Source organism: Theropithecus gelada, chromosome 20, assembly GCF_003255815.1.
Source record: "Theropithecus gelada isolate Dixy chromosome 20, Tgel_1.0, whole genome shotgun sequence".
Taxonomy (NCBI): Eukaryota; Metazoa; Chordata; class Mammalia; order Primates; family Cercopithecidae; genus Theropithecus; species Theropithecus gelada.
In genome coordinates this window covers 31539827-31564558 of record NC_037688.1, presented here as the reverse complement: position 1 = coordinate 31564558, position 24732 = coordinate 31539827, and the positions used below count along the sequence as shown (strand labels likewise).

The window sequence follows — 24732 nt, the reverse complement described above, 5'->3', positions numbered from 1 at the left end:
TGTATGTTACGGTAGGCTCCATTGCTTTGCAGAGAGAGTAAAGAATTTTCATTTGAACTGTCCAGTTTGACAAAACTGTAATACAGATGATTCACCTCTTTTCACATGTTGATCAACAGATAATTGTTTTGGAAAGCAGCTGGATGTCTGGGATACTAGAGAATCAGAATTGTGTTTGAAAACAGCACTGTAGACGTTTCTTCCTCTAACTTTCTCTGTGCAGATAGCTGATCTGGCCAATGAAGATACTCCACAGCTGTATGTGGCTTGTGGTAGGGGACCCCGATCATCTCTGAGAGTACTAAGACATGGACTTGAGGTAAGATTGCAATTTCTAGATAATCTGCAGGGTTTGGAGGGAAGCATTGACAAAGTAGTTTATGGGTTTACTCTGATGTTGTCAAAGACATAGTTAAGGTGTCTGTGAAAAAGTATGTTCTTTCTCCCTGACTTCCCCAAAGTTTATACTTGAGATTTTCTTTCTTTTTGTCCCTGAAACAGTCTCACTGTGTTGCCCAGGCTGGTGTGCAATGACACAATCTTGGCTCACTGCAGCCTTGACCTCCTGAGCTCAAGTGATTGTCCTGCCTCAGCCTCCCAAAGTGTTGATTACAGGTGTAAGCCACTGTGCCCAGCCTGTGCTATTTTCTTTTTTTTTTTCTTTTTTTTTTTTTTTTGAGACGGAGTCTCGCTTTGTAGCCCAGGCTGGAGTGCAGTGGCCGGATCTCAGCTCACTGCAAGCTCCGCCTCCCGGGTTCACGCCATTCTCCCGCCTCAGCCTCCCGAGTAGCTGGGACTACAGGCGCCCGCCATCTCGCCCGGCTATTTTTTGTATTTCTTAGTAGAGACGGGGTTTCACTGTGTTCGCCAGGATGGTCTCGATCTCCTGACCTCGTGATCCGCCCATCTCGGCCTCCCAAAGTGCTGGGATTACAGGCTTGAGCCACCACGCCCGGCCAGCCTGTGCTATTTTCTGTTCCTTAACTTGTTAGCATAATAGCCCACGTGGTCACTAGTCATGACATGGAGGCTAGGAAATCTATATGGAACATTTCACTGTCTCTATACATCTAGTCTTAGTTAAATCAACTATGTCAATGCTATATATGTTTTTGTATCTTATTAAATTTATTCCTTATTACTATATACTGTTAAATAGCATACTTTTTATTTATTCATTTATTTTTGCGATGGGGGTCCCACTCTGTGTCCCACGCTGGAATTCAGTGGTGCCATGATGGCTCACTGCAGCCTTGACCTTCCTGGGATCAGGCGATCCTCCCACCTCAGCCTCCTGAATAACTGGGGACTACAGGCATGTGCCGCAACATCCAGCTAATTTTTGTATTTTTTGTAGAGACCAGTCTCTGGCTGGTCTTGAACTCCTGGAGTCAGGCAGTCTGCTTGCTTTGGCTTCCCAAAGTGCTAGGATCACAGCCTTGAGCCACCACACCTGGCCAAGTGTCATAATTTTTAGTGTTTCTGCAATATTTCACCAAAGTGGGTAGATCATAATTTATTTAGTGAATATTTTATTGCTGGGCTTTTTAGGTAAGGTGGACACTAAAAGTTACCTTCTTGGATCCCATATTCTCTGTGTATCATAGTCCTAATGTTAATGCCTTCTAGTGAGGGCCCTGCACTTGAACTTGTTAGGAATAAAATAAAAAGCTTCCTATAACAGTTTGTTTTGAGAGCTTGGGAGTGGCAAACTGAGCTCTCAAGAGGCCTGCTACCTGTTTCTGTAAATTTTTATTGGAAGACGCCCAAGATAATCTCGGTTTTGAATTCGGTGTTACCACTTAATAGTTATTACTAAGTTTCTGTTTCTTCTGTAAAATGGACTTAATACTGGTACCTGCCATAAAGAATTGTGTGAATTAAATGAGATGATACATACAAAGCTCTTAAGATATGGCATGAAGTGTTCAATAAATGTTAGCTGTTAACATTGCTGTTTCAGGGAATTTGAAAATGTTTTGTCTCTGCCAAAATATATCATCAGTTCACCAAAATTTCAGTGACTCAGACCCAATTTAGAGCCACAGGTCTGGTGTGTGTGTGTGTGTGTGTGTTTTTTTTTTTCTTGAGTGCAGTGGTGAGACCTTGCTTCAGTGTAACCTGCAACACCCAGTCTCAAGCAAGCAGTTCTCCCGCCTTAGCTTCCCGAGTAGCTGGGACTACAGGTGTGCGCCATCACGCTTAGCTAATTTATTTATTTATTTTGGGTAGAGACAGGGTCTTGCTATGTTGCCAGGGCTGGTCTTGAACTCCTGGGCCTCAAGTGATCTTCCCACTTCACCCTCCCAAAGTGTTACGATTACAGGCGTGAGCCACCGCACCTGGCCAAGAGCCATTGCTCTTGATTCGTTAGTTACTTATTTCTCATTGGATCCTAGTGAGCATATGATGAAAGCTAGCGCTTTACACAAAAAATGCATACGTGCAGCTGGGCACGGTGGCTCACGCTTGTAATTCCAGCACTTTAGGAGGCTGAAGCGGGCAGATCACCGGAGGTCAGGAGTTTGAGACCAGCCTGGCCAACGTGGTGAAACCCCTTCTCTACTAAAACTACAAAAATGAACTGGGAGTGGTGGTGGGTTCCTGTAATCCCAGCTGCTCAGGAGACTGAGGCAGGAGAATCGCTTGAACTGGGAGGTGGAGGTTGCAGTGAGCCGAGATCATGCCACTGCACTCCAGCCTGGGCGACAGAGCGAGACTGTCTCCAAAAAAAAGTGCATATGTGCATTAACAGAAAATTTTTGTACAGTGTAAGAGATAAAGGGCTCAAGAATCATCATTTTTTAGTTTCCTGGTATTTCTCTCCCCACTTCAAATCTATAGACACACCTTTGTTATGTATAAAAATATTTTCCGAGGCGGGCGAATCATGAGGTCAGGAGATCGAGACCATCTTGGCTAACACAGTGAAACCCCGTCTCTACTAAAAATACAAAAAAATTAGCTGGTTGTGGTGGCGGGCGCCTGTAGTCCCAGCTACTCAAGAGGCTGAGGCAGGAGAATGGCATGAACCTGGGAGGCAGAGCTTGCGGTGAGCAGAGATTGTGCCACTGCACTCCAGCCTGGGCGACAGAGCGAAACTCCATCTCAAAAAAAAAAAAAAATTGTTTTTAATTGTTGAATGTTGCTTTATTCCTGTATGTCTATTTGTTACACCTTGTTATCTAACTAGATTGTGGTCTCAGTTGAGCCAGGGTGACTGACAGTTTTACGTTTGGTATAGAGTGTAGCATAATTGACACTTGAATTTTATTGATGAAGTTCTTAGATCTTCCTTCTAATTAAATTATACCAGTAAACTAGGAAAAGTGCTAGTCCTTCTGTGAATATACATGAGTTCTTCCTATAAGATGTAGGTTACATGCTGTATATAAGTGGCTAGTTTGTTGTCTCTAGATCATTTAAAAACTTAATAATTTTAATTTTATAATGATTTTACATTTATAAAAAAATTGCAAAGATAGTAAAGTGAGTTCCTGTATAACCCACACCCAGTTTTCCCTTCTAGATCATTTTGAATTTGGCTTAGATGTTTTGTTTACTCTTATGTTTGAGAACCTATAGGACATGTAGAGAATCATTCACTCTGACTTTAAGGTGCATAGAAAGACAAAACAGTTAGTGCCCTAAGAGGTGGTGACTGTGTTCTTTCTTTTTTTTTGGAGATGGAGTCTTGCTCAGTCACCCAGGCTGGAGTGCAATGGTGCAATCTCAGCTCACGGCAACTCCGCCTCCCAGGTTCAAGCGATTCTCCCGCCTCAACCTCCCAAATAGCTGAGATTACAGGCACCTGCCATCATGCCTGGCTAATTTTTATATTTTTGCAGAGACAGGTTTCACCGTGTTGGCCAGCTGGTCTAGAACTCCTGATCTCAGGCGAGCCACCCACCTTGGCCTCCCAAAGTGCTGGGATTGCAGGTGTGAGCCATTGGGCCCAGCCGGTGGACTGATTTCTATGAGTGCTCATGGAAGAGAGAGGTGACTGACTGCCAGTCAAGGAGATAAAGGAATAATTTTGCTACAGGAGCTGGCATTTGAATTGATCCACATGGGGTTTGGCCTTACAGGAGCTAGGGAAAGAAACGGGATGCTAATTTAGATGGCCTGATTCATTCCCAGTGGTTACTGCTGTTCTGAGGATGATCAAGGCATGTTGTACTTGAAGGAAAGGGGTATGGTTTTGGCTGCAGCAATTGTACCCTCTCAGACATCCTGTGACTTTTGCTTAAGACTGTCATGGGGATTGCCACCGTCTCCAGCCTGTTTCGTTCTTAGATTCTTCTTTCACTAGGTGGTTTCATCTTTTAAATCCAGCATACATTGTGAACCCTGCCTTTGAGACCTTATTTTTTGATGTGATTGTAAGCAGGTAGCTGAGTTGCATGCTCACTGGATCTGTGGCTTCCCTCCTCTCCTGTCAGGTGTCAGAAATGGCTGTTTCTGAGCTACCCGGTAACCCCAATGCTGTTTGGACAGTGCGTCGACACATTGAAGGTAAGCAACTCTTTCCCAGTAGTCAAAATGAGGGTCTGGGTGCCAGTGACATAGAAGGCTTAAAAGGCTGTGTCCCTAATACTTCTGTATCATTTCATTTAGCACCATATACCAGAAACTTTCTGGCCCAACACCGTTTTTGAGGCTCTTTCAGGATGCCTTCACCTACCATTTCTTTTTGTGCAGGTGGGAAAGAGGGGACATAGGTTGGCTGTTATATTTTAGTACATAAAGGTTTCAGTATCATAGAGCTGTCAAATGTGATGCTGACTTTATATTCATAAAGGTACTGGTTTCATCTGTAAGAGGTATGATGTGAGGGAAAGTTGTGCTTTTTCATTCTTCTTCAACTATATTCTTTTAAATTGTTTTGAAACCACAGTGAAACTCAAGGTGGTGTTCTAGGAATTAAGAGATTTGGGAAACCTTGTTAGTCAGTCTTGCTAGTGCTTAAGGAAAGCAGAGTAGAATTGAGTGGAATTAGAATTTTAGTGTGAGTGGAAAAGCGGGGATGGGAAAAGAGAAGGGAGTTTGAGCTCCTGGATGTAAATGGTCACCTGATCCTAAAACTTTGAAAGTAATAGGAGAATGCCTAGTAGTTAGTGCAATAACAGGGAAGTCTTGTGACAAGACTTGAATTGCAGCCTCATAGAAAGCTCAGTCTCATTTTTCCCTTGATTCACATTGGAGGTATGTTTTTCTCTTGTTCTCTCAGGAATATGGGATGGGTGAGTAAGATCATCCTTGCCAGCAGACAGCTTTTTCAAGAAAACAGCTGTAATTCTGCCTGATAGATATTCTGCCTGTATGAAACAGATTTAAGGAGTTGGGAAACATGTAGGAGGAAAACAACTTACTATTAGTAGAATACTCATTTTTGTGGATTTAACTTTCATTATAGGCATTTGAATCATATCCAAGTTGAGTAGAAAGGGAAAAATGTGAATAGGAAATGGGTAGGCTTATAAGCTGAAAAGATAATTATTAGGCACCTGGTTTTGTGTGTAATATCTACATAGAAGTTGGTCCGTGTTGGTGTTTTACTTTGGTTTGGTGGCTTGTTGACATTATGGCCGTGAAAAGCATTGTCTAGACTGTTTGAATTAGAAATGTGTTTTAAGATAACCTATTGTGCTCCTTCTTTTTTCCTTTTAACTTTTTAAATAAACTTATTTTAAAACAGATTTAGGGCCGGGTGCGGTGGCTCATGCCTGTAATCCCAACACTTTGGGAGGCCGAGGTGGGCGGATCGCCTGAGGTCAGAGTTTGAGACCAGTCTGGCCAACGTGGTGAAACCCCATCTCTACTAAAAATACAAAAGTTAGCTGGGTGTGGTGGTGCACGCCTGTAATCCCAGCTACTTAAGGGGCTGAGGCAGGAGAATCGCTTGAACCTGGGAGGCGGAGGTTGCAGTGAGTCGAGATCACACCACTGCACTCCAGCCTGGGTGAGAGAGTGAGACTCCATCTCAAAAAAAAAAAGAAAAATAAAATAGAGTTAGGTTTATAGAAAAGTTAACTCTCACTTTTATGAAGAAGACAAGAAGTTACAGGGGTTGAGTGTCTCAAGATACAGTCTGAGTAATGGGGGTAGAAAATCCTGGCTCCTGAATCTCAGTCGAATGCCCATTTTGATTAACTGCAGTGAGATTTTGTGGATCTTGGTGGTTTCTTTCAGGATAAATTTAGTTGTTTGAGTGCCCACCATGTACTTACTCAGTAACAAAGACTCTTTGCCTCAGAGCACTTGCCATCTAAAAAACAAGACAAGTATACAGAACTGTTGTGTGTTGTGAATGTGGTGAAAGGCACAGGTACATTGCTGGGAGGGGTTAAAGGACAGGGCGTGTGTTTGAAGGTCAGGACAGGCTCTTTAGAGGGACAGCATTTGCTAAGTCAGTGATAGGCAGTTTGTTGCATTATGTAGTTGAACATTTTTCTCCTTTATTAAATGTCAGAAGTCTTGGAAAGGACTATATCCTACTAAATTTTACTCTTTAGGTACTGTAATTTGGGAGTCACCTGTAAATACAGGTCGGGTTCTCTTGGTTCACTCACTTTCCAGATACCCCCACTTACTATTGAGTGAACATTCCTTCTGCCCGCACATGCTGCAGTCTTCCAGGCAAATACTAACCTTGGCTGGTACTTGGTGATGCACACTACCAATACCAAGCCTTTTTTTCTCTTCCACAGGTGGCTGGTGAAGGTGCTGATCACCACAGGTGTGTACCTACTGCTAGGGTCGATTGTGGGGTCTTATAGTTTATCCAAGGAGAGGGACCTGCACAAAATATTGAGGCTGCCCTGATGGTGCCTTTCAGAGGGTAACTGCAGTTGGATGTCACTGGGCATAATAGTGCTGCACACCGTCTGCCTGTGCATCAGATGGTCTGAGGCAGGAGTCTGCCTCTCTACTTCCTCCTACAGAATTTGTCATGTATGGTTAATTTGCCTTTTACTAAGCTAAAAGAGTCTCTAGCTAGAGAACTTTAGCTTCATACTCTCTTGGAGTTGTACATTCCAGGTGTACTGACTGAAAGATCAGGACTTGGAGAAAGCTTTTGAGTATATTCAGGACTTGCTGAAGCAAGATAAGTATCAGATTCCCTTGTCTATGAAGTGAGAGTGAGTTACTGGAGCTTCAGGTATCTGGGTGGTCACTCACTTTACCTTTTGGAGTGAGCTGCTGATTGAGCCTCAAATCCTAAGGCAAGTAGAAGAGAAAAGCATTCCCTCCTCTGGGGTCCTCAGCAGTGTTCAGACAGATGGGAGCCCTGTTGAATTGAGACCTAAAGATACATTCTCGGCCGGGCGCGGTGGCTCAAGCCTGTAATCCCAGCACTTTGGGAGGCCGAGACGGGCGGATCACAAGGTCAGGAGATCGAGACCATCCTGGCTAACCCGGTGAAACCCCGTCTCTACTAAAAAATACAAAAAACTAGCCGGGCGAGGTGGCGGGCGCCTGTAGTCCCAGCTACTCTGGAGGCTGAGGCAGGAGAATGGCGTGAACCCGGGAGGCGGAGCTTGCAGTGAGCTGAGATCCGGCCACTGCACTCCAGCCTGGGCGACAGAGCGAGACTCCGTCTCAAAAAAAAAAAAAAAAAAAAAAAAAAAGATACATTCTCATACCCTGATAGATTCTTCATTGAGGTATGAACTATTGTTTTTTCACATGAGACTTACATTCGTTAGAAAAGGGTAGTGTGGATGGTACAGTTCCTAGTCATTTACCTTGACTAAAGCTTGGCTTTGTTCTGAACTCCAACGTTTTTTTAAAAATAATTTTTTGTGGACTGGGTGTGGTGGCTCACGCCTGTAATCCCAGCACTTTGGGAGGCTGAGGTGGGCAGATCACCTGAGGTTGGGAATTTGAGACCACCCTGACCAATATGGAGAAACCCTGTCTCTACTGAAAATACAAAATTAGCTGGGCGTGGTGGCACATGCCTGTAATCCCAGCTGCTAGAGAGGCTGAGGCAGGAGAATTGCTTGAACCTGGGAGGCGGAGGTTGTGATGAGCCAAGATCGTGCCATTGTATTCCAACCTGGGCAACCAGAGTGAAACTCTCTCCAAAAAAAAAAATAATAATAAATTTTTATAAAGTTGGGGTCTTGTTATGTTACCCAGGCTGGTCTTGAACTCCTGAACTCAAATGATCCTCCCTCCTCAACCTCCCAAAGTGCTTGAACCACCGTGCCCAGCTTGAACTCCAACTTTAATCTGCAGTCACTCTAGTACATAAGAGTTAATCTACTGCAAATCTTCTTCACTGTAGAAGGAAGGGGGGTAGAAGTTACAGTGTGCTTGATAGTCACAGGGCAGTGTTTATTTTGAGGAAATCTGTGATGTAAAGTAGCTTTGAGACGTCGTTGACTCTCCTACTTGTTGAATTGTCTAGCAAAAGTATGACCCTATTTAAGTTCACTGAGCATTTATTCTCTTTTATGTTTGAGTAGTCTGAAGTCTTGGTCAAAGGAAAGGCACCCCTCCTCCCTTCTCTCCCATGAAAGTCAAAAGTTGTATGGTCTGTCTTTTGGAAGGTCCCTTTTTCCTTTTGGTGAAGATCCGAGACCAGGAATCCTGGCCAGTTACAGCCTTTTGTTGCTTGGCTTTAATTTGCTTTGACACAGCTTTTAAGGTTATTAGGTTTCAGTAATGAGAACATGGTAAATGATACTGTATTCATATAATGTTAAGCAACTTCTGTTATTTTTACATAACAAAAATTTCTAGTATAAAAACTGAGAACTGGAGTAAAGGTTCCAAACTTGGTGTTACATGGGGATGGATTTTGGTTTCGTTGTAAGCTACTGAGCCATCCATTTCAGAGATAACCATGTCCTTACTTGTTTTATGATAGTGAGTGGTGCTTAGTCTTACAAAGCCACCTTATGAGATGTTCCCAAATCATTTGATGTATGTTGACAGTTCTAGCAAAATAACCAAAAACCAAGTATCTTTTTGTCCAATATTATTCCTTATGATTTGGAAATTGAACCTTTACTCTGTGGATTCCTGGTCTAACCATTAGAGCAGGCCCATTGGGAAAGATCTTTAATCCTTGTTTTTCAGCCACCACCCGACGTACATATATATTTAATATTAACTGAAACAAAAATTTCACGAAACAGTAGTTGTCCTACTATATATGAAGCAACTTCATAAATTACATTTATTTCTGTTAAGAAGTGCCTGTTGTGCAACACGTTAAATTGATTTTCTGTCCTGCTAATAGGGCAGAACACTACTGTTGGCCATGCCAATGATACATATTCTTTTTTGTTTGTTTTGAGACAGTCTCATTCTGTCGCCCAGGCTGGAGTGCAGTGGGGCGATTTCAGCTCACTGCGGCCTCTGCCTCCCGGGTTCAGGCAATTCTGCTGCTCAGCCTCCCGAGTAGTTGGAATTACAGATGCCCACCACCACACCCAGCTAATTTTTGTATTTTATTTGATTTATTTTTTAGTAGAGACGGGTTTCACCCTGTCGGTCAGGCTGGTTTCAAACTCCTGACCTCAGGTGATCCACCCACCTTGGCCTCCCAAAGTTCTGGGATTACAAGCATGAGCCATCATGCCCGGTCGAATGATAACATCTTCACTTGACTCCTGCTTCTGTAAAGAATGCTGATTCTGCAGAACTGATCTAGTAACCTTAGTTCAGCTGAATCTCATGTGAAGTCATCAGAACCAAAAGTATGCCCTTCATGTGGTTGGGTGGACCAGCCCTGTGGCATTGAGCTCTTGACAAGTGCTTAGGCAGACGGGGTCCTATAGCTCCTACTGCTAGGAGTGAGGTAGCCACTACGTTGTGTGGTGCCTTGTCTTGTTCTGTCCCTTTTTTACCTGATTTCTGGGTAAGGGGGTGTTGATACAAAAATTCAAATGTAAAGGAGGAAAATCTCAACTCTTTTAAAAAATTAGCATGCCTTTAGTCAACATTTATCAAGCTTTATGCCAAACATGGTACTGGATGGGGACACTTGCAGAAGCTGTTGTATGTTGTAGGGTGAGATACATGGAAAATAGATGGCCTTTATGGGATCTGCAGAAGAAACTGAGGGTTTCTGGTATACCTCAAGTCGTCTGACTTCCTTGAGAAACTCGTTAGTGTTTATTCAACCACATTTAATTAGAAGAAGCAAATTCTAATAGGATTGCTCACGACCACACAATTGTTCTGTTTCTAAATAGTGAAAAACCAGACAGGTCAAGGAATAACAATATAAACAATCCCCACCTCCCATTTCCTGGTTATCTAGTTTTCTTACATCATTCTCACTGGGACTAGGATTCTCAGCTTCCAACCCTAGAATGAGTTAGTGTCACAGAGGCTTAAGTAATCTCTGTTTTATTCATTAGAGCTTATGTTCATTTCTACATAAGCTTCTTTTGGAAGAAGTTAGGGGTCTTTCCTAGTTAGAAGGAGTATCTCTTCTTAGGAAGAGGTTGTGTGATTGACAACTGGCACAAATAAATGAAGCTCTAGCTCAGTATGTTCATGTATCAACATTGTAGTATTTAAAATGTCCTCATGCCTCCAATTCCCTTGCTTTGTCCCTCTCACTTCTTGAGCAGATGTCTCAAGAAAACATTGAGGAAGCAGGGTATATCTGTAGGCTCTTATGACCCCTAGTTTTCTTCTGGATCATCTTGCTCTGTGTGCATGTGTATGTGTGTATGTGTGTAATAACTACGCATAGAAGAAGTGCCTTGGAAGGTTTCTGAAGAGAACTCTTAGTGTTTCATTTGGCTTTGTAATTCTGATGAGTTCTTATCTAACCAGCTCCCTTCTTTTCTTTTTCAGATGAGTTTGATGCCTACATCATTGTGTCTTTCGTGAATGCCACCCTGGTGTTGTCCATTGGAGAGACTGTAGAAGAAGTGACTGACTCTGGGTTCCTGGGGACCACCCCGACCTTGTCCTGCTCCTTATTAGGAGATGATGCCTTGGTGCAGGTGAGGGTTCTCAGAGCTTACCTACTTGGCCTGCTTTGTTCTTTCTTGGCCTTCATTGTGATGTGGCTGCTGTGTTCATGTCTCTTCACTCTCACCTTCCAGTAAGCCTTAGGGACGGAGCTTATGATTTTGGCACATAACATCCCCCTCTGTATTTGCCATTTTTCTGTTACAGAGCCACATCACTGCAGCTTTCATCTCTAGTAAAGATCTTTGTAAGTGTTTTGTTAATAAGCTTTGAACTTCTTTGAAGTGGACACCGCAAAACATTAACTATTTAAAAGTTGACCTTGCCTGGGGCCTGCTAACTCTTTTGTCATTGATTCAACTGGTGCCTCAAATGCAGTGGCCCTACATCTGATTGTAGTGACAGATCTGATAGATGTGAGGGTCATTCTGAGTGATGAATCAAATTGTTAAAGTCAGGTTTCTTTCTGTTACTGACTCTAGGTCTATCCAGATGGCATTCGGCACATACGAGCAGACAAGAGAGTCAATGAGTGGAAGACCCCTGGAAAGAAAACAATTGTGAAGTGTGCAGTGAACCAGCGACAAGTGGTGATTGCCCTGACGGGAGGAGAGTTGGTCTATTTCGAGATGGATCCCGTATGTTATTTTATCATTCACTGTGGGACTTAGTGTAGGGTCCAGAGGGAAGGATGGGCATTGTAATCTAGTCATTTAGATGACAGTATGGTGAAACCCTGTCTCTACTAACAATACAAAAATTAATGGGCCTGGTGACACACACCTGTAGTCCTAGCTACTCAGGAGGCTAAGGCAGGAGAATTGCTTGAACCTGGGAGGCGGAGGTTGCAGTGAGCTGAGATCATGCCACTGCACTCCAGCCTGGCAACAGAGCGAGACTCCATCTCAAAAAAAAGAGAAAAAAAAGCGAATTGGAGTGACAGTGTTCACAAGCCAATTTGGCCCTTTACAGAGATGGGGGAAAAGGGTAAGTTGATGTCTAATTCTGGGTAGAGTTATGAATTCCCCTGTTAGCAGTGAAACACTTGCTCCTCCTGCATTTCACTCCCTACTTTTCCAACAAATATTTGGCATAGAATTGATGTCTGCAGTCTGATTCCATTTCAGAAAACTTCTATATGGAAGAATGTTCAGTACACATAATTACCTTGCTCTCAGGAGGGCTCTAGTGTGGCCAGATTTGTAGCCTGACTGTACCTTTGGTTGTGATGTCTTTGTCTTCAACCATATTTGAATTCCCTTCACCCAAAGTATTCTTTTTTTTTTTTTTTTTTTGAGACGGAGTCTCGCGCTGTGTCACCCAGGCTGGAGTGCAGTGGCGCGATCTCGGCTCACTGCAAGCTCCGCCTCCCAGGTTCAGGCCATTCTCCTGCCTCAGCCTCCGAGTAGCTGGGACTACAGGCGCCCGCCACCACGCCCGGCTAGTTTTTTGTATTTTTAGTAGAGACGGGGTTTCACCATGTTAGCCAGGATGGTCTCGATCTCCTGACCTCGTGATCCGCCCGCCTCGGCCTCCCAAAGTGCTGGGATTACAGGCTTGAGCCACCGCGCCCGGCCTCCAAAGTATTCTTGTAAACACATAAACAGTTTTATATATCTCCATTTCCTGAGAGCAAAGTTGGCTAAGAAAATTTGTGGCACATTGACCTTGTTCATTCTCTTATTGATGGAAGATACTCATTTTGCTTGCTGTGAGCCTATTAAATTCAGTCTTGAGAACTCAGGTAGAGAAATTCTTGTCATTGATTATAGTAAGAGGAGTGAGAGTATGCAGAACAAAATACAACAGCCGTCCTTCATTCTCTGGATCCAGGGTTTTGGGGTGAATTGGAGCATATAGACCCACCCCTTTGTAGTTTTGACCTCGCTCTGTCTTTCCTCTTATAGTCAGGACAGCTGAATGAGTACACAGAACGGAAGGAGATGTCAGCAGATGTGGTGTGCATGAGTCTGGCCAATGTACCCCCTGGAGAGCAGCGGTCTCGCTTCCTGGCTGTGGGGCTTGTGGACAACACTGTCAGAATCATCTCCCTGGACCCCTCAGTGAGTGACACTCTGAGCTTCAAGGATCATCTGGTTGGAACCTGAGCATCTGGCCCACTCCTGATGTCCATCTCTGAGATCAACTGGGTTAGACCCCAGAATCCATACCTGCTACTTCTCTTGTCATTGCAGTGTGTTCTAGGAGTTTCCTGCTGTGGTTTAAGGATATGATCTGAGACTACAGAAATGTTTCTTTGGCTTAAACCTCAACTGCCTTTTTTTAGTTAAAAACCGAGACTGCATAAATTTGACTTGCTGCAGGACCCTAGATGACTTTTCGGGAGGTGTGCTTTGCTTAATTACCTTTACCATTATCTTCTTTGACACAAGGAGGAAAGCATGATCTTCCTGAAGCTTATTCTGAGATTGGGTATAACTAATAACCCAATACTCTCTTAGAACTCACTCCCGGGGCTTTTTCTGTGCATAAGGAAGTACTTTTTCAATCCGAGAATTAGATTTCTCTGGGTATGTTTTTGTCCTAAAATTGTCATTTTCTGTGTTTTTATGATTTTTCTTTCCCTCTCAGGACTGTTTGCAACCTCTAAGCATGCAGGCTCTCCCAGCCCAGCCTGAGTCCTTGTGTATCGTGGAAATGGGTGGGACGGAGAAGCAGGATGAGCTGGGTGAGAGGGGCTCGATTGGCTTCCTATACCTGAATATTGGGCTACAGGTAAGAGATCCAGAGGCCCACATTGTGGACATCAGGCCTTCTGTAGGTTTCACACACTCCTTTGTTTGATAACAGGCGTTTCCTCTGCCCGTGGTTTCAGATCCTCACCTATGAAAAGTAAACAGTGTCACTCTGGGTTCCACTTTTCTCAGCTCTTTAATTTGAACAAATCAGGCTGGGAAAGAAATATTTTGATCAAGTGCTTTTTGATAGCTACTCTAAGTCAGAACTGGCTGGGTTCCTCAAGGATCAACTAGTTCCCACTATTCATTAGTTTCAGAAACAGAAACAAATACCTCTCAGTTCATCATTGTCTTCATTTAGCAATAAAGGACCCCTAAATGTTCTCTGTTGTCAAAGTTGCTGAGCTCTTTGTGTGGAAAAAAAAGCACTCTTTGTGCTTTGACCCTAAGAGTGTCAGGATTTTTGATCATATGCTTTTCATTTTCCTTAATGATTATTGACTCAGACATCTAAGTAATCTAGCCCAGGTACTTTTTGCTTTTTAATTTTACTTCCTAATGTAGAAATCTCAAACATAGCCAGAAGTTAGAGAGACTAATACAGTGAACTTCCATGTACCCCATTTTTTTGGGGGGGGTTGTTATTATTTTTCTTTTTTAGTTTTATTTTGTTGGATTTTTATGGGCTGCCACATGAGTTTTCTATCTTTTTTAGTTTTAACAGCTATCAACAACATTCTGCTGTTGTTGTTTTGTCTTTTCCCTGGACTATTTTAAAGCAAATCCAAGATCTATCATTTCATCTATAAATACTTGATAGTGTAGCTCCAACAGATGTCTGTTTTTGTAAGATATTAGTATTATGCTCAGCAAAATATAACAATAGTTCCTTATTACCATGTTCCAGTTTTCCCTGTTCTTCTTTCCCCCAATGTGTCTTTATAGTTGGTTGTCCTCAGGATCTCAGCATAGCAGTCTATGCTTTTTCCATTTGCTTCATCTGTCTTTTTATGTCTCTTAAACTGTCCTACCCCATTTTGAAGCATTACAAGATAAGATCATTTGTCTTGTAGCATTTCCCACCTTCTGGACTTTAAAGTCATTCCTTGTGTGTTCAATGTTCCCGTATCCTCTGTATCAAGCTGGTGGGTAGAGTATTAGACCATGCCGTCCCTTAGAAATGTAAGGTGAGCTCTACAGGTGTAATTTAAATTTTCTAGTAGCCACAAACAGGAAAAAAGTAATTTTTTTTTTTTTTTTTTTTAAGACGGAGTCTCGCTCTGTCACCCAGGCTGGAGTGCAGTGGCCACATCTCAGCTCACTGCAAGCTCCGCCTCCCGGGTTTACGCCATTCTCCTGCCTCAGCCTCCCGAGTAGCTGGGACTGCAGGCGCCCGCCACCTCGCCCGGCTAGTTCTTTGTATTTTTTAGTAGAGACGGGGTTTCACGGGGTTAGCCAGGATGGTCTTGATCTCCTGACCTTGTGATCCGCCCGTCTCGGCCTCCCAAAGTGCTGGGATTACAGGTTTGAGCCACCGCGCCCGGCCAGGAAAAAAGTAATTTTAATGTTTTTTTTTTTCCTTTTAAAAAAAAAGCAGAGACAGGGTCTCGCTGTGTTGCTCAGGCTGGCCTTCTCTTGAACTCCTGGCCTCAAGCAATCCTCCTACATTGGCCTCCAAAAGTGCTAGTGGGAATGCAGGCATGAACCACTGTGCCTGGCCAGTTTTGATGTTTTATTAACTCTGTATATCTAAAATCATTCCAACATGTAGTTAATATAAAAATTGCTGAGCTATTTTACCTTTTTTTCTCTCTCTTTTTTTTAAACTAAGTCTGAAATCTGGTATTTGGCACTTTATACTTAACGTCTTAGTTCTCTTTAAAATTTATTTTTATTAAAAAAATAATTTCTTCCTTGAGACAGAGTCTTACTCCATTGCCCAGGCTGGAGTGCAGTGGTGTGATCTCAGCTCACTGCAGCCTCTGCCCCCTGGGTTCAAGCGATTCTCATGCCTGAGTCTCTTGAGTAGCCGGGATTATGGTGTGCACCACTACTCCTGGCTAATTTTTCTTGTGTCTAGTAGAGATGGGGTTTTACCATGTTGCTCAGGCTGATCTTGACCTCCTGAGCTCAAGCGATCCACCCGCCTTGGCCTCCCAAAGGGCTGGGATTACAGGTGTGAGAAACCACGCCGGGTCCTGTCTCAGTTCTGACTAGCCACATGTGGCTTGGGGTAGCTATAGTATTGGATATTGCAGAAGAAGAAAGTTGGTTAGATTCAGATTTCATTATTAGGGGAGGGGGACAGGAATATAGGTGGTGCTGTTTACTCCTATTGCATCATGTCAGGAGGTGTGTAATGTCTGGTTGTCCTACTCACAGTGATGTTGGGATGTTTATCTGTATCTGTGTTAAAGTTCCCATCAACCTTTTACTTACAGCTATTACACACGTTGCCTAGGTTCATTCTTTAGTAGTTGGAAAATGATTTATTTCTTTTGGGATTTAATTAGTTGGAGTTCTAAAGACAAAATTTGCATCATTTCTTTGCTTACTCTCAGTTCATACAGGAAAAGGAAAAGTACTTTTTTTCCCATTGTTCACCTGTTTTCAGGGTAAGGAGTGAGAGCCACAGCACTCCCTTCAGTGGGGACCCGTAAAGTGGGTTTGTTGCTGTTTTTTATAGTAACACTGGTCAGGTGCTGTAATCCCAGCACTTTGAGAGGCTGAGGTGGGTGGATCGCTTGAGCTTAGCTCCTTGGGAAGCTGAGGTGGGAGGACTGCTTGAGCCTGGGAGGTGGAGGCTGCAGTGAGCCAAGATTGTGCCACTGTACTCCAGCCTGGGTGACAGTGAGACCCTGTCTCAAGAAATAAAAATTTTAAAAAAATAGAGTAACATCATAAACTTGTGGATTTTTATGTATTTGTGCTTAAAACTCCTCTTTTTTTTTTTAAACAGAGACAGAGTCTCACTATGTTGGCCAGATTGTTCTTGAGCTCTTGGCCTCAAGCAGTCATCCTTCCTTGGCTTTCCACAGTGCTGTGATTACAGATGTGAGCCACCTCACCTGGCTTTTTTTTGAGGGGGGTGGAGGTTGGTAAATTGCCTCATTCTAGAAGAGTGGGAATTTCTATTTGAAGTTAGTTCCTTTGTCCTTTTAACATGACCCCACAATTTGTAGGGGTTTCCTTGCCTTGTTGCACAAGAAAGTGTCCCCACATAACATTCTTGCCCCAGCCCCAAACTAGTCATTCCTTTTAGGAACCTTGTTCCTTTAAGAAGAAGTGCTGTTTAGGAACCATGGTCTTTGTGGTTATTTAATTATTTATTTGAAATATACAATAGTGAAGAAGGACTTAACATACATGGTAAAAAGAAATATTAAGAAGATATAGTGAAAAATAAGTGTGTTTTTACTTAGTAGATGCTCCATAATTTTGAATGATTAAGTGATTTAGTGAGAGAATGAATGAATGGCTATCTGATTGTTAGGATCTTTTTTAAACAACCAAGTCATTTCTTTCCATCTGCTCTAATTTCTTATATGAAGTAGCCAAGGGAGAGATTTTCCTGTCATAGCTGATAAGCTTCCATCAGGCTTCACCTGCTCCCCTTCTTTTGATTAGAACGGTGTGCTGCTGAGGACTGTCCTGGACCCTGTCACTGGGGATTTGTCTGACACTCGCACTCGGTACCTGGGGTCCCGTCCTGTGAAGCTGTTCCGAGTCCGAATGCAAGGCCAAGAGGCAGTAAGTAATGAAGGTTGGGGACAGGCAACATGTTTGGGATTTTAGTGGCACCGTCTGAGAACAATCTTTGTTGTAAGCTTTACTTTTACTCATTTGCCACTCCATCTTGATTGGTTTCCTTCATGTGGGAAGTCCTGAGTTTCCTAACCTAGAGCTTCCTCACTGGGGCTCCATGGCACCCTGTCATGATTTGGTTATAGTTGGGTTGAGATATCGATCCCTTTAGCCCTCTGGCTGGTCAAATAGGGCTGGAAACCTCCCCTCTAGGACACCACTAGCCATGAGAATTCTCAGGTTTTATCCCAGTCTTAGATCAGTGTCAAGTTTACTACCTAATGTGAAAGAGATTAGGAAACATAGTATCCTTTATAGTTAAGAATGTTAATGTTTCTGGGCACTGTGCTGATTCCATTTAATTCTTTTTTTTTTTTTTTCTGAAATGGAGTCTCACTCTATCGCCCAGGCTGGAATGCAATGGTGCAAGCGTGGCTCACTGCAACCTCCGCCTCCTGGGTTCAAGCGATTCTCTTGCCTCAGCCTCCCGAGTAGCTGGGATTACAGGCACATGCCACCAGGCCCAGCTAATTTTTGTATTTTTAGTAGAGATGGGGTTTCACTATGTTGGCCAAGTTGGTCTCGAACTCCTGACTTCAGGTGATCTGCCCGCCTTGGCCTCCCAAAGTGCTGGGATTATAGACATGAGCCACCACACCTGACCTTCATTCCATTTAATTCTTGCAGCTGCCCAGCCTTGTGGTACTATTTTCATTTTATACGCGTGGAAGCAGGCTTTGAGAGATGAAGTGATTAGTCTAGATCATATGGCTCGTAGCCCATGCTTTTCACATATGCTAAGCCATGGTGCCTCTCTCTAGCCCTCTTTTTCTTAAGATAGCCTGTTAGATTTCTAGAATATCTTAGGATACTCTGCAGACTGAAATTTGGGGATAGGGCTTTTGGTCACCTTACCATGTTTGTATTTTTTCCCAAACCTTATTGGAGCTGTTTTTTTTTCCCCTCAGGTATTGGCCATGTCAAGCCGCTCATGGTTGAGCTATTCTTACCAATCTCGCTTCCATCTCACCCCCCTGTCTTACGAGACACTGGAATTTGCATCGGGTTTTGCCTCGGAACAGTGTCCCGAGGGCATTGTGGCCATCTCCACCAACACCCTGCGGTGAGTGAGTGAGTGAAGCTCAGCAGGAAGCCTTTCTGCCAAGGGCTCAGACTGGTTCTGCCAGAGTGTTGGAGGAGGCTGTGAAGAGGTGGCAGAGAGCCGACTTTACCATGAAGCTTGTGTGTTGCAATTGAAACCTTCATTTGGCTCAGCATTTTAGTACCTGAGAGCCAAGTTTCGGTGTTTTAGCTTCTGTTAAGACTTTCAAGGCAAAGCTTTAATACAGTCCAATCTTCCTGAGATTTCAGATTTTTGTTTTCTAGCGAAAGGGCATTGCCATTGGATTAGTTTTAGAGCAAGTATTGGATCACTACATTGATAACCTTTCTTACTCTGTCTTGCCATTTGTGGTATTAAATCTTAAATTTTAACCTACATGAAAAAAGTTGACAGAACTGTTCTTCCTGATAATATTGATGTGAAGTTTGAGCACTATATGTAATATTGCTTGCAAGATGGAAAAGAACCTAAAATAACCCAGTCAGTTTGGCTTCCTCAAGTTTTTGGGGGCTTTTAAAATTAAGCCACTAAAGTTGTTCACATCCTGGTTATAATTATTGGCTGTTCATAATGAAACTGTGGCCTCTTGATAGATTAATCACTATTGCTTATCAAATGAGCTCTCAGAACTTCTTTGCAGCAACTTTCAGCGTCTTTTCATGGTCATTGTCCTTTTTCTTTCTGTCATCTTTGTATTTATCTTCTGCTGTAGCAGAATTTATCTCCCTGCACTCCTCTACACCACTTAATATTTTTTAAATCTCTGCCTGTGCTGGAATGCTTCACCCACATGCATACCTGCCTGTCAGTGTTCCCCTTGTCTTTTAAGCCAGCCTTGTATCCTCATCTGTGGTCCCTACCTCCTGAATTCCTATAGATTTAGATGATCCCTACAGATTTTTAGGCTTTCCTAGGAGCAGAACTTACTTCCCCCCAAAACTAAATCAGGGAAGATGACTGAGACATAAAAGCATAGTGCTTGGGGGCAGTTCATTTTTTAAATTATTTTTATTTTTAAATTTATTTTTTTGAGACAAAGTCTTGCTCTGTTGTACAGGTTGGAGTGCAGTGGTGTGATCATGGCTCCCTGCAGCCCCAACTTCCTGGACTCAAGCTATTTCTGCCTCAACCTCCCAAGTACCTGGTGGGACTATAAGCGCATGCCATCATGCCCGGCTAATTTTTGTGGTTTTTAAAATAGAGACAGGATTTTACCTTGGTGCCCAGGCTGGTCTTGAGCTCCTGAACTCAAGAGATTCTCCCACCTCAGCCTCCCAAGTAGCTGGGACTACAGGTGCGTGCCACCATACTCAGCTTTTTTTGGGTATTTTCAATAGAGTTGGTGTTTCCCCATGTTGCCCAGGCTGGTCTTGAACTCCTAGCCTTAGGTGATCTACCCGCTTCGGCCTCCCAAAGTGCTGAGATTACAGTTGTGAGCCACTGTGCCCAGCTCGTATCTTTTTTAATGTAGAGAATAAACTACAAATAAAACTCCATCATTAGAGATCAGGTAACTATATTTTTTAAGGTACCTGGGTTCTGCCCGTTTTGCACATAGTTTGGCTTATGTGTGCATCTCTGTCCAATTTGACAGAAATTTGTAGGTCCCCTATTTGCTGTCTCTTGCATTGTCAAAGTTTTCCAAAACTGAGGTGATTTTTGTTCACAAAGGCATCCACTTTATTTTATGAAGCACAGTCACTACAGATACCATATATGTTCAGGTAATTGCAGTGTTCACAACAAATTTGGGATTGGGCGCTTTATTATCATTAGAGTGATTAAAAAAAAATCTTGACAATCGTTTGTGTTTCATTGGTGAGAACTAGAATTGCCATGAATTGTGGTAGGGTGTTGCCAAATGGGAAGGCCCTTCCCGGATCTCTCTGTCTGCAGTGCAGTTTTCTAGATTAGGAGGCTGTTGTTTAACGTTGCCTAATGCCAGCATTAGAGCTTCAGGGATTGATGTGTTTACTGACTGCTCAAAGCCTATTTCACCACCAATTTCTAGGTCCTTAGTGAGTATTAAATAACTGCCTTGCTTTTCTGTCATAGCATTTTGGCATTAGAGAAGCTCGGTGCTGTCTTCAATCAAGTAGCCTTCCCACTGCAGTACACACCCAGGAAATTTGTCATCCACCCTGAGAGTAACAACCTTATTATCATTGAAACGGACCACAATGCCTACACTGAGGCCACAAAAGCTCAGAGAAAGCAGCAGATGGCAGAGGTAATGAGACTAACGTTCAGGGGTTCTGTTAAAAGATTTGTGAAATTATGTTGAAAAGTTTAAACTGCTCAGCACTTTGGGAGGCTGAGATGGGAGGATTGCTAGTTTGAAACCAGCCTGGACAACATAGCAAAACCGCACCTCTATTAAAAATTTTGAAAGATAGCCTGGTGTGTTGGTGCACTCCTGGTATGTTGGCACACTCCACTGCATACCAGTGGCACTCTGGACATGAGACTCTGTCAAAAGTTTAAACTCCTGTAATTGTTGTTATATTCTTTGTTTTTAAAGATCTAGGCTCTTTTCAGCTTCTTTAAGCAGTGGCCTTTGCCCCAAAATACTTCATGTTAGAGCCTTTCTTGTAACCCAGGACTATACTCTGACCTCCATTTATTCACAATTAAGTTCCCTCTCTGAAACAGAATTCTCCAGTCTTTGAGCTTCCAAAATAGACTGTATTTCCTGGATTTGGGCCCAAAGGAGACAGCTTTCATGTTCTCCACAATACCAGCTCTTTCTAGAACTCATTGCCTAGCAAAAACCAAATAGCTACAACCACATAGAACTGTATCCAGCCTTAAAGAGTGGAGACAGAGTAGTCTTAGGGGAAATCAGATGGGTTGGATAAAAAAATGGAGTTTCTGGCCGGGCGCGGTGGCTCAAGCCTGTAATCCCAGCACTTTGGGAGGCCGAGACGGGCGGATCACGAGGTCAAGAGATCGAGACCATCCTGGCTAACACGGGTGAAAACCCGTCTCTACTAAAAAATACAAAAAAAAAAACTATCTGGGTGAGGTGGCGGGCGCCTGTAGTCCCAGCTACACGGGAGGCTGAGGCAGGAGAATGGCGTGAACCCGGGAGGCAGAGCTTGCAGTGAGCTGAGATCCGGCCACTGCACTCCAGCCTGGGCGGCAGAGCGAGACTCCGCCTCAAAAAAAAAAAAAAAAAGAAAAAACCCCTTGGAGTGTTCTTGCTACCTATCCTCTTCTCAGCCAGCCCCTACCTCTGAACATGCCAACTCAGTTGTTTGGTTTTTTGGGTTTAGGAAATGGTGGAAGCAGCAGGGGAGGATGAGCGGGAGCTGGCCGCAGAGATGGCAGCAGCATTCCTCAATGAAAACCTCCCTGAATCCATCTTTGGAGCTCCCAAGGCTGGCAATGGGCAGTGGGCCTCTGTGATCCGAGTGATGAATCCCATTCAGGGGAACACACTGGACCTTGTCCAGCTGGAACAGAATGAGGCAGCTTTTAGGTAAGGAGTCCAGGACAGTTCAGGGTTTGGTAGCCTGGAACAGGAGCTCTCTGGGTTTTGACGAAGGCCTTACTCTTGCTTCTTACTCTGTGTGTAGTGTGGCTGTGTGCAGGTTCTCCAACACTGGTGAAGACTGGTATGTGCTGGTGGGTGTGGCCAAGGACCTGATACTGAACCCCCGATCTGTGGCAGGGGGCTTCGTCTATACTTACAAGCTTGTGAACAATGGGGAAAAACTGGAGTTTTTGCACAAGGTAGGAATCAGCCAGTGAGTGGTTCTCCTAGATCTTAAGTCCTATTGAATTCTCTTACTTTTGCTTATGTTATGGGTCAGGTCTTTTGGGGACCAGCTCCTTGATTCCAATCCATCTCTTACCAGCACATGGAAAATCCTGGAGCCTTCTAGCTGCGGTGATGCTCTTGTGCCTGTGCATTCCACAGTAAGGCTTTGTGCTAACCACCCATAATGGGGAGATGGATGCACATTGAATCAGTCCCTTTCTTACTGTTTTAATAAGCGGGCAACAATTTGTGACCAAAATTCAGCAGTTTAAATAATTAATATTCTGGCTGTGTGCGGTGGCTCACACCTGTAATCCCAGCACTTTGGGACCAGCCCGACCAACATGATGAAAGCCCGTCTCTACTAAAAATATAAAAATCAGCCAGGCATGGTGGCATGTACCTGTTATCCCAGCTACTTGGGAGGCTGAGGCAGGAGAATCACTTGAACCCGGGAGGCGGAGGTTGCAGTGAGCTGAGATTGTGCCATTGCACTCTAGCCTGGGTGGCAGAGTGAGACTGTCAAAAAAAAAAAAAAAGATTTAGTGTTCTTTTCCATCTGCCTTCTCTGGGAAGTTACTGTTTAATGGGTACAGAGTTTCAGTTTGGGAAGATGAAAAAAAAGCTGGAGATGATAGTTACACAACAGTAAATGTGCTTAATGCCACTGAAGTGTATACTTAAAAATGACTGGGCATGGTGACTCATTCCTGTAATCCCAGCACTTTGGAAGGCCGAGGTGGGCGGATCACCTGAGGTCAGAGGTTCAAGACCAGTCTGGTCAACGTGGTGAAATCCCATCTCTATTAAAAATAAAAAATCAGCCAGGCATGGTGGTGGGCGCCTGTAACCCCAGCTACTCCAGAGGTTAAGGCAGGAGAATTGCTTGAACCTGGGAGGCAGAGGTTGTACTGTGCTGAGATTGTGCCACTGCACTCCAGCCTGGGCGACAGAGTGAGACTCTGTCTCAAAAAAAAGAAAAAAAAAAAAAAAAGGATTAAGATGGTAAACTTTATGTTATGTCTGTTTTACCATAATTATTAAAATAAAAATAATATTCTCCTCCACACTGACAGCATGTGGATTCCTTCAACCCTACCATAAGGGGAGTATCCTCTAAGAAATACTTCGTAGACCCTTTGGGTATAAAATTTGTCTCTCCTTTACAACTGAGATGTCACTAGGCTGGGTGCAGTGGCTCACGCTTGTAATCCCAGCTTTTTGGGAGTCTGAGTCGAGCAGATCACTTGAGCCCAAGAGTTTGAGACCAGCCTGGACAATGTGGTGAAACTCAGTTTCTACAGAAAATACAGATAATTAGTTGGGCGTGATGGCACATGCCTGTAGTCCCAGCTACTCGGGAGGCTGAGGTGGGAGGATCACCTGAGCCCAGGAAGTCCAGGCTATGGTGAACCATGATTACGCCTGCCACAGCCCTCCAGCTTGAGCGACAGTGAGACCCTGTCTCAAAAAAAAAAAAAAAAAAAATGTCATTTTCCACTAGCATTTCTTTCCTGTCCTTCCACAAATTACAGTCACTTCTTAGCTACTAAGGCTTCACTATTATTTCATGAGGCCAGTTAAACCAAGCACAGGCTCTGGGCAGCTGTCATCAGGTACCAGAACTTCTTGTCACTTGTAGCATTGATCCCTCTGCTGGGTGAATGCAGCATGTGGGACCTGTTCACCCCAACACGCTGATTCATTAGCAAAATAAGATCACTGGTGTGTTTCTTAATGATAGGCTCCTGTGAAAGAAGACGTTTCTAGGCGGAGAGGTGGGGCCTGTGTCTGGCTGGCATTTGTAATAGCTGTATTACGTGCTTTTCCTCTATAGACTCCGGTGGAAGAGGTCCCTGCTGCCATTGCCCCATTCCAAGGGAGGGTGTTGATTGGTGTGGGGAAGCTGTTGCGTGTCTATGACCTGGGAAAGAAGAAGTTACTCCGAAAATGCGAGAATAAGGTAAGTGTGCTGGCGTTGGTGCTGAGATCTAGCTCACATGTCAAGGGCGGGGGCATTGGTGGGGTGGTGGGCATTGAGTTTTAAAATCTTATCTTTTTTTTTTTTTTTTTGAGACGGAGTCTTGCTCTGTCGCCCAGGCTGGAGTGCCGTGGCCGGATCTCAGCTCACTGCAAGCTCCACCTCCCAGGTTCACGCCATTCTCCCGCCTCAGCCTCCCGAGTAGCTGGGACTACAGGCGCCCGCCACTTCGCCCGGCTAGTTTTTTGTATTTTTTAGTGGAGACGGGGTTTCACTGTGTTAGCCAGGATGGTCTCGATCTCCTGACCTCGTGATCCACCCGTCTCGGCCTCCCAAAGTGCTGGGATTACAGGCTTGAGCCACCGCGCCCGGCCAAAATCTTATCTTTTTTTTTTTTTTTTTTTTTTTTTTTTTTTTT

At 43.7% G+C, this 24732-nt stretch overlaps 1 protein-coding gene across 2 annotated transcripts in view; it reads left to right on the top strand.

The window, feature by feature from the left end:
- Window positions 1-24732, top strand: part of SF3B3 (splicing factor 3b subunit 3) — a 54998-nt gene that overhangs the window by 25171 nt on the left and 5095 nt on the right. For both annotated transcript variants that reach the window (XM_025369554.1, XM_025369555.1), the window contains exons 10-21: window positions 224-319; window positions 4443-4515; window positions 10825-10976; window positions 11427-11582; window positions 12852-13007; window positions 13537-13680; window positions 17271-17393; window positions 18416-18570; window positions 20626-20800; window positions 21846-22051; window positions 22149-22305; window positions 24171-24296. In XM_025369554.1, the coding sequence (XP_025225339.1) occupies window positions 224-319; window positions 4443-4515; window positions 10825-10976; window positions 11427-11582; window positions 12852-13007; window positions 13537-13680; window positions 17271-17393; window positions 18416-18570; window positions 20626-20800; window positions 21846-22051; window positions 22149-22305; window positions 24171-24296 (1719 nt within the window). The remainder of the gene's footprint in view (window positions 1-223; window positions 320-4442; window positions 4516-10824; window positions 10977-11426; window positions 11583-12851; window positions 13008-13536; window positions 13681-17270; window positions 17394-18415; window positions 18571-20625; window positions 20801-21845; window positions 22052-22148; window positions 22306-24170; window positions 24297-24732) is intronic.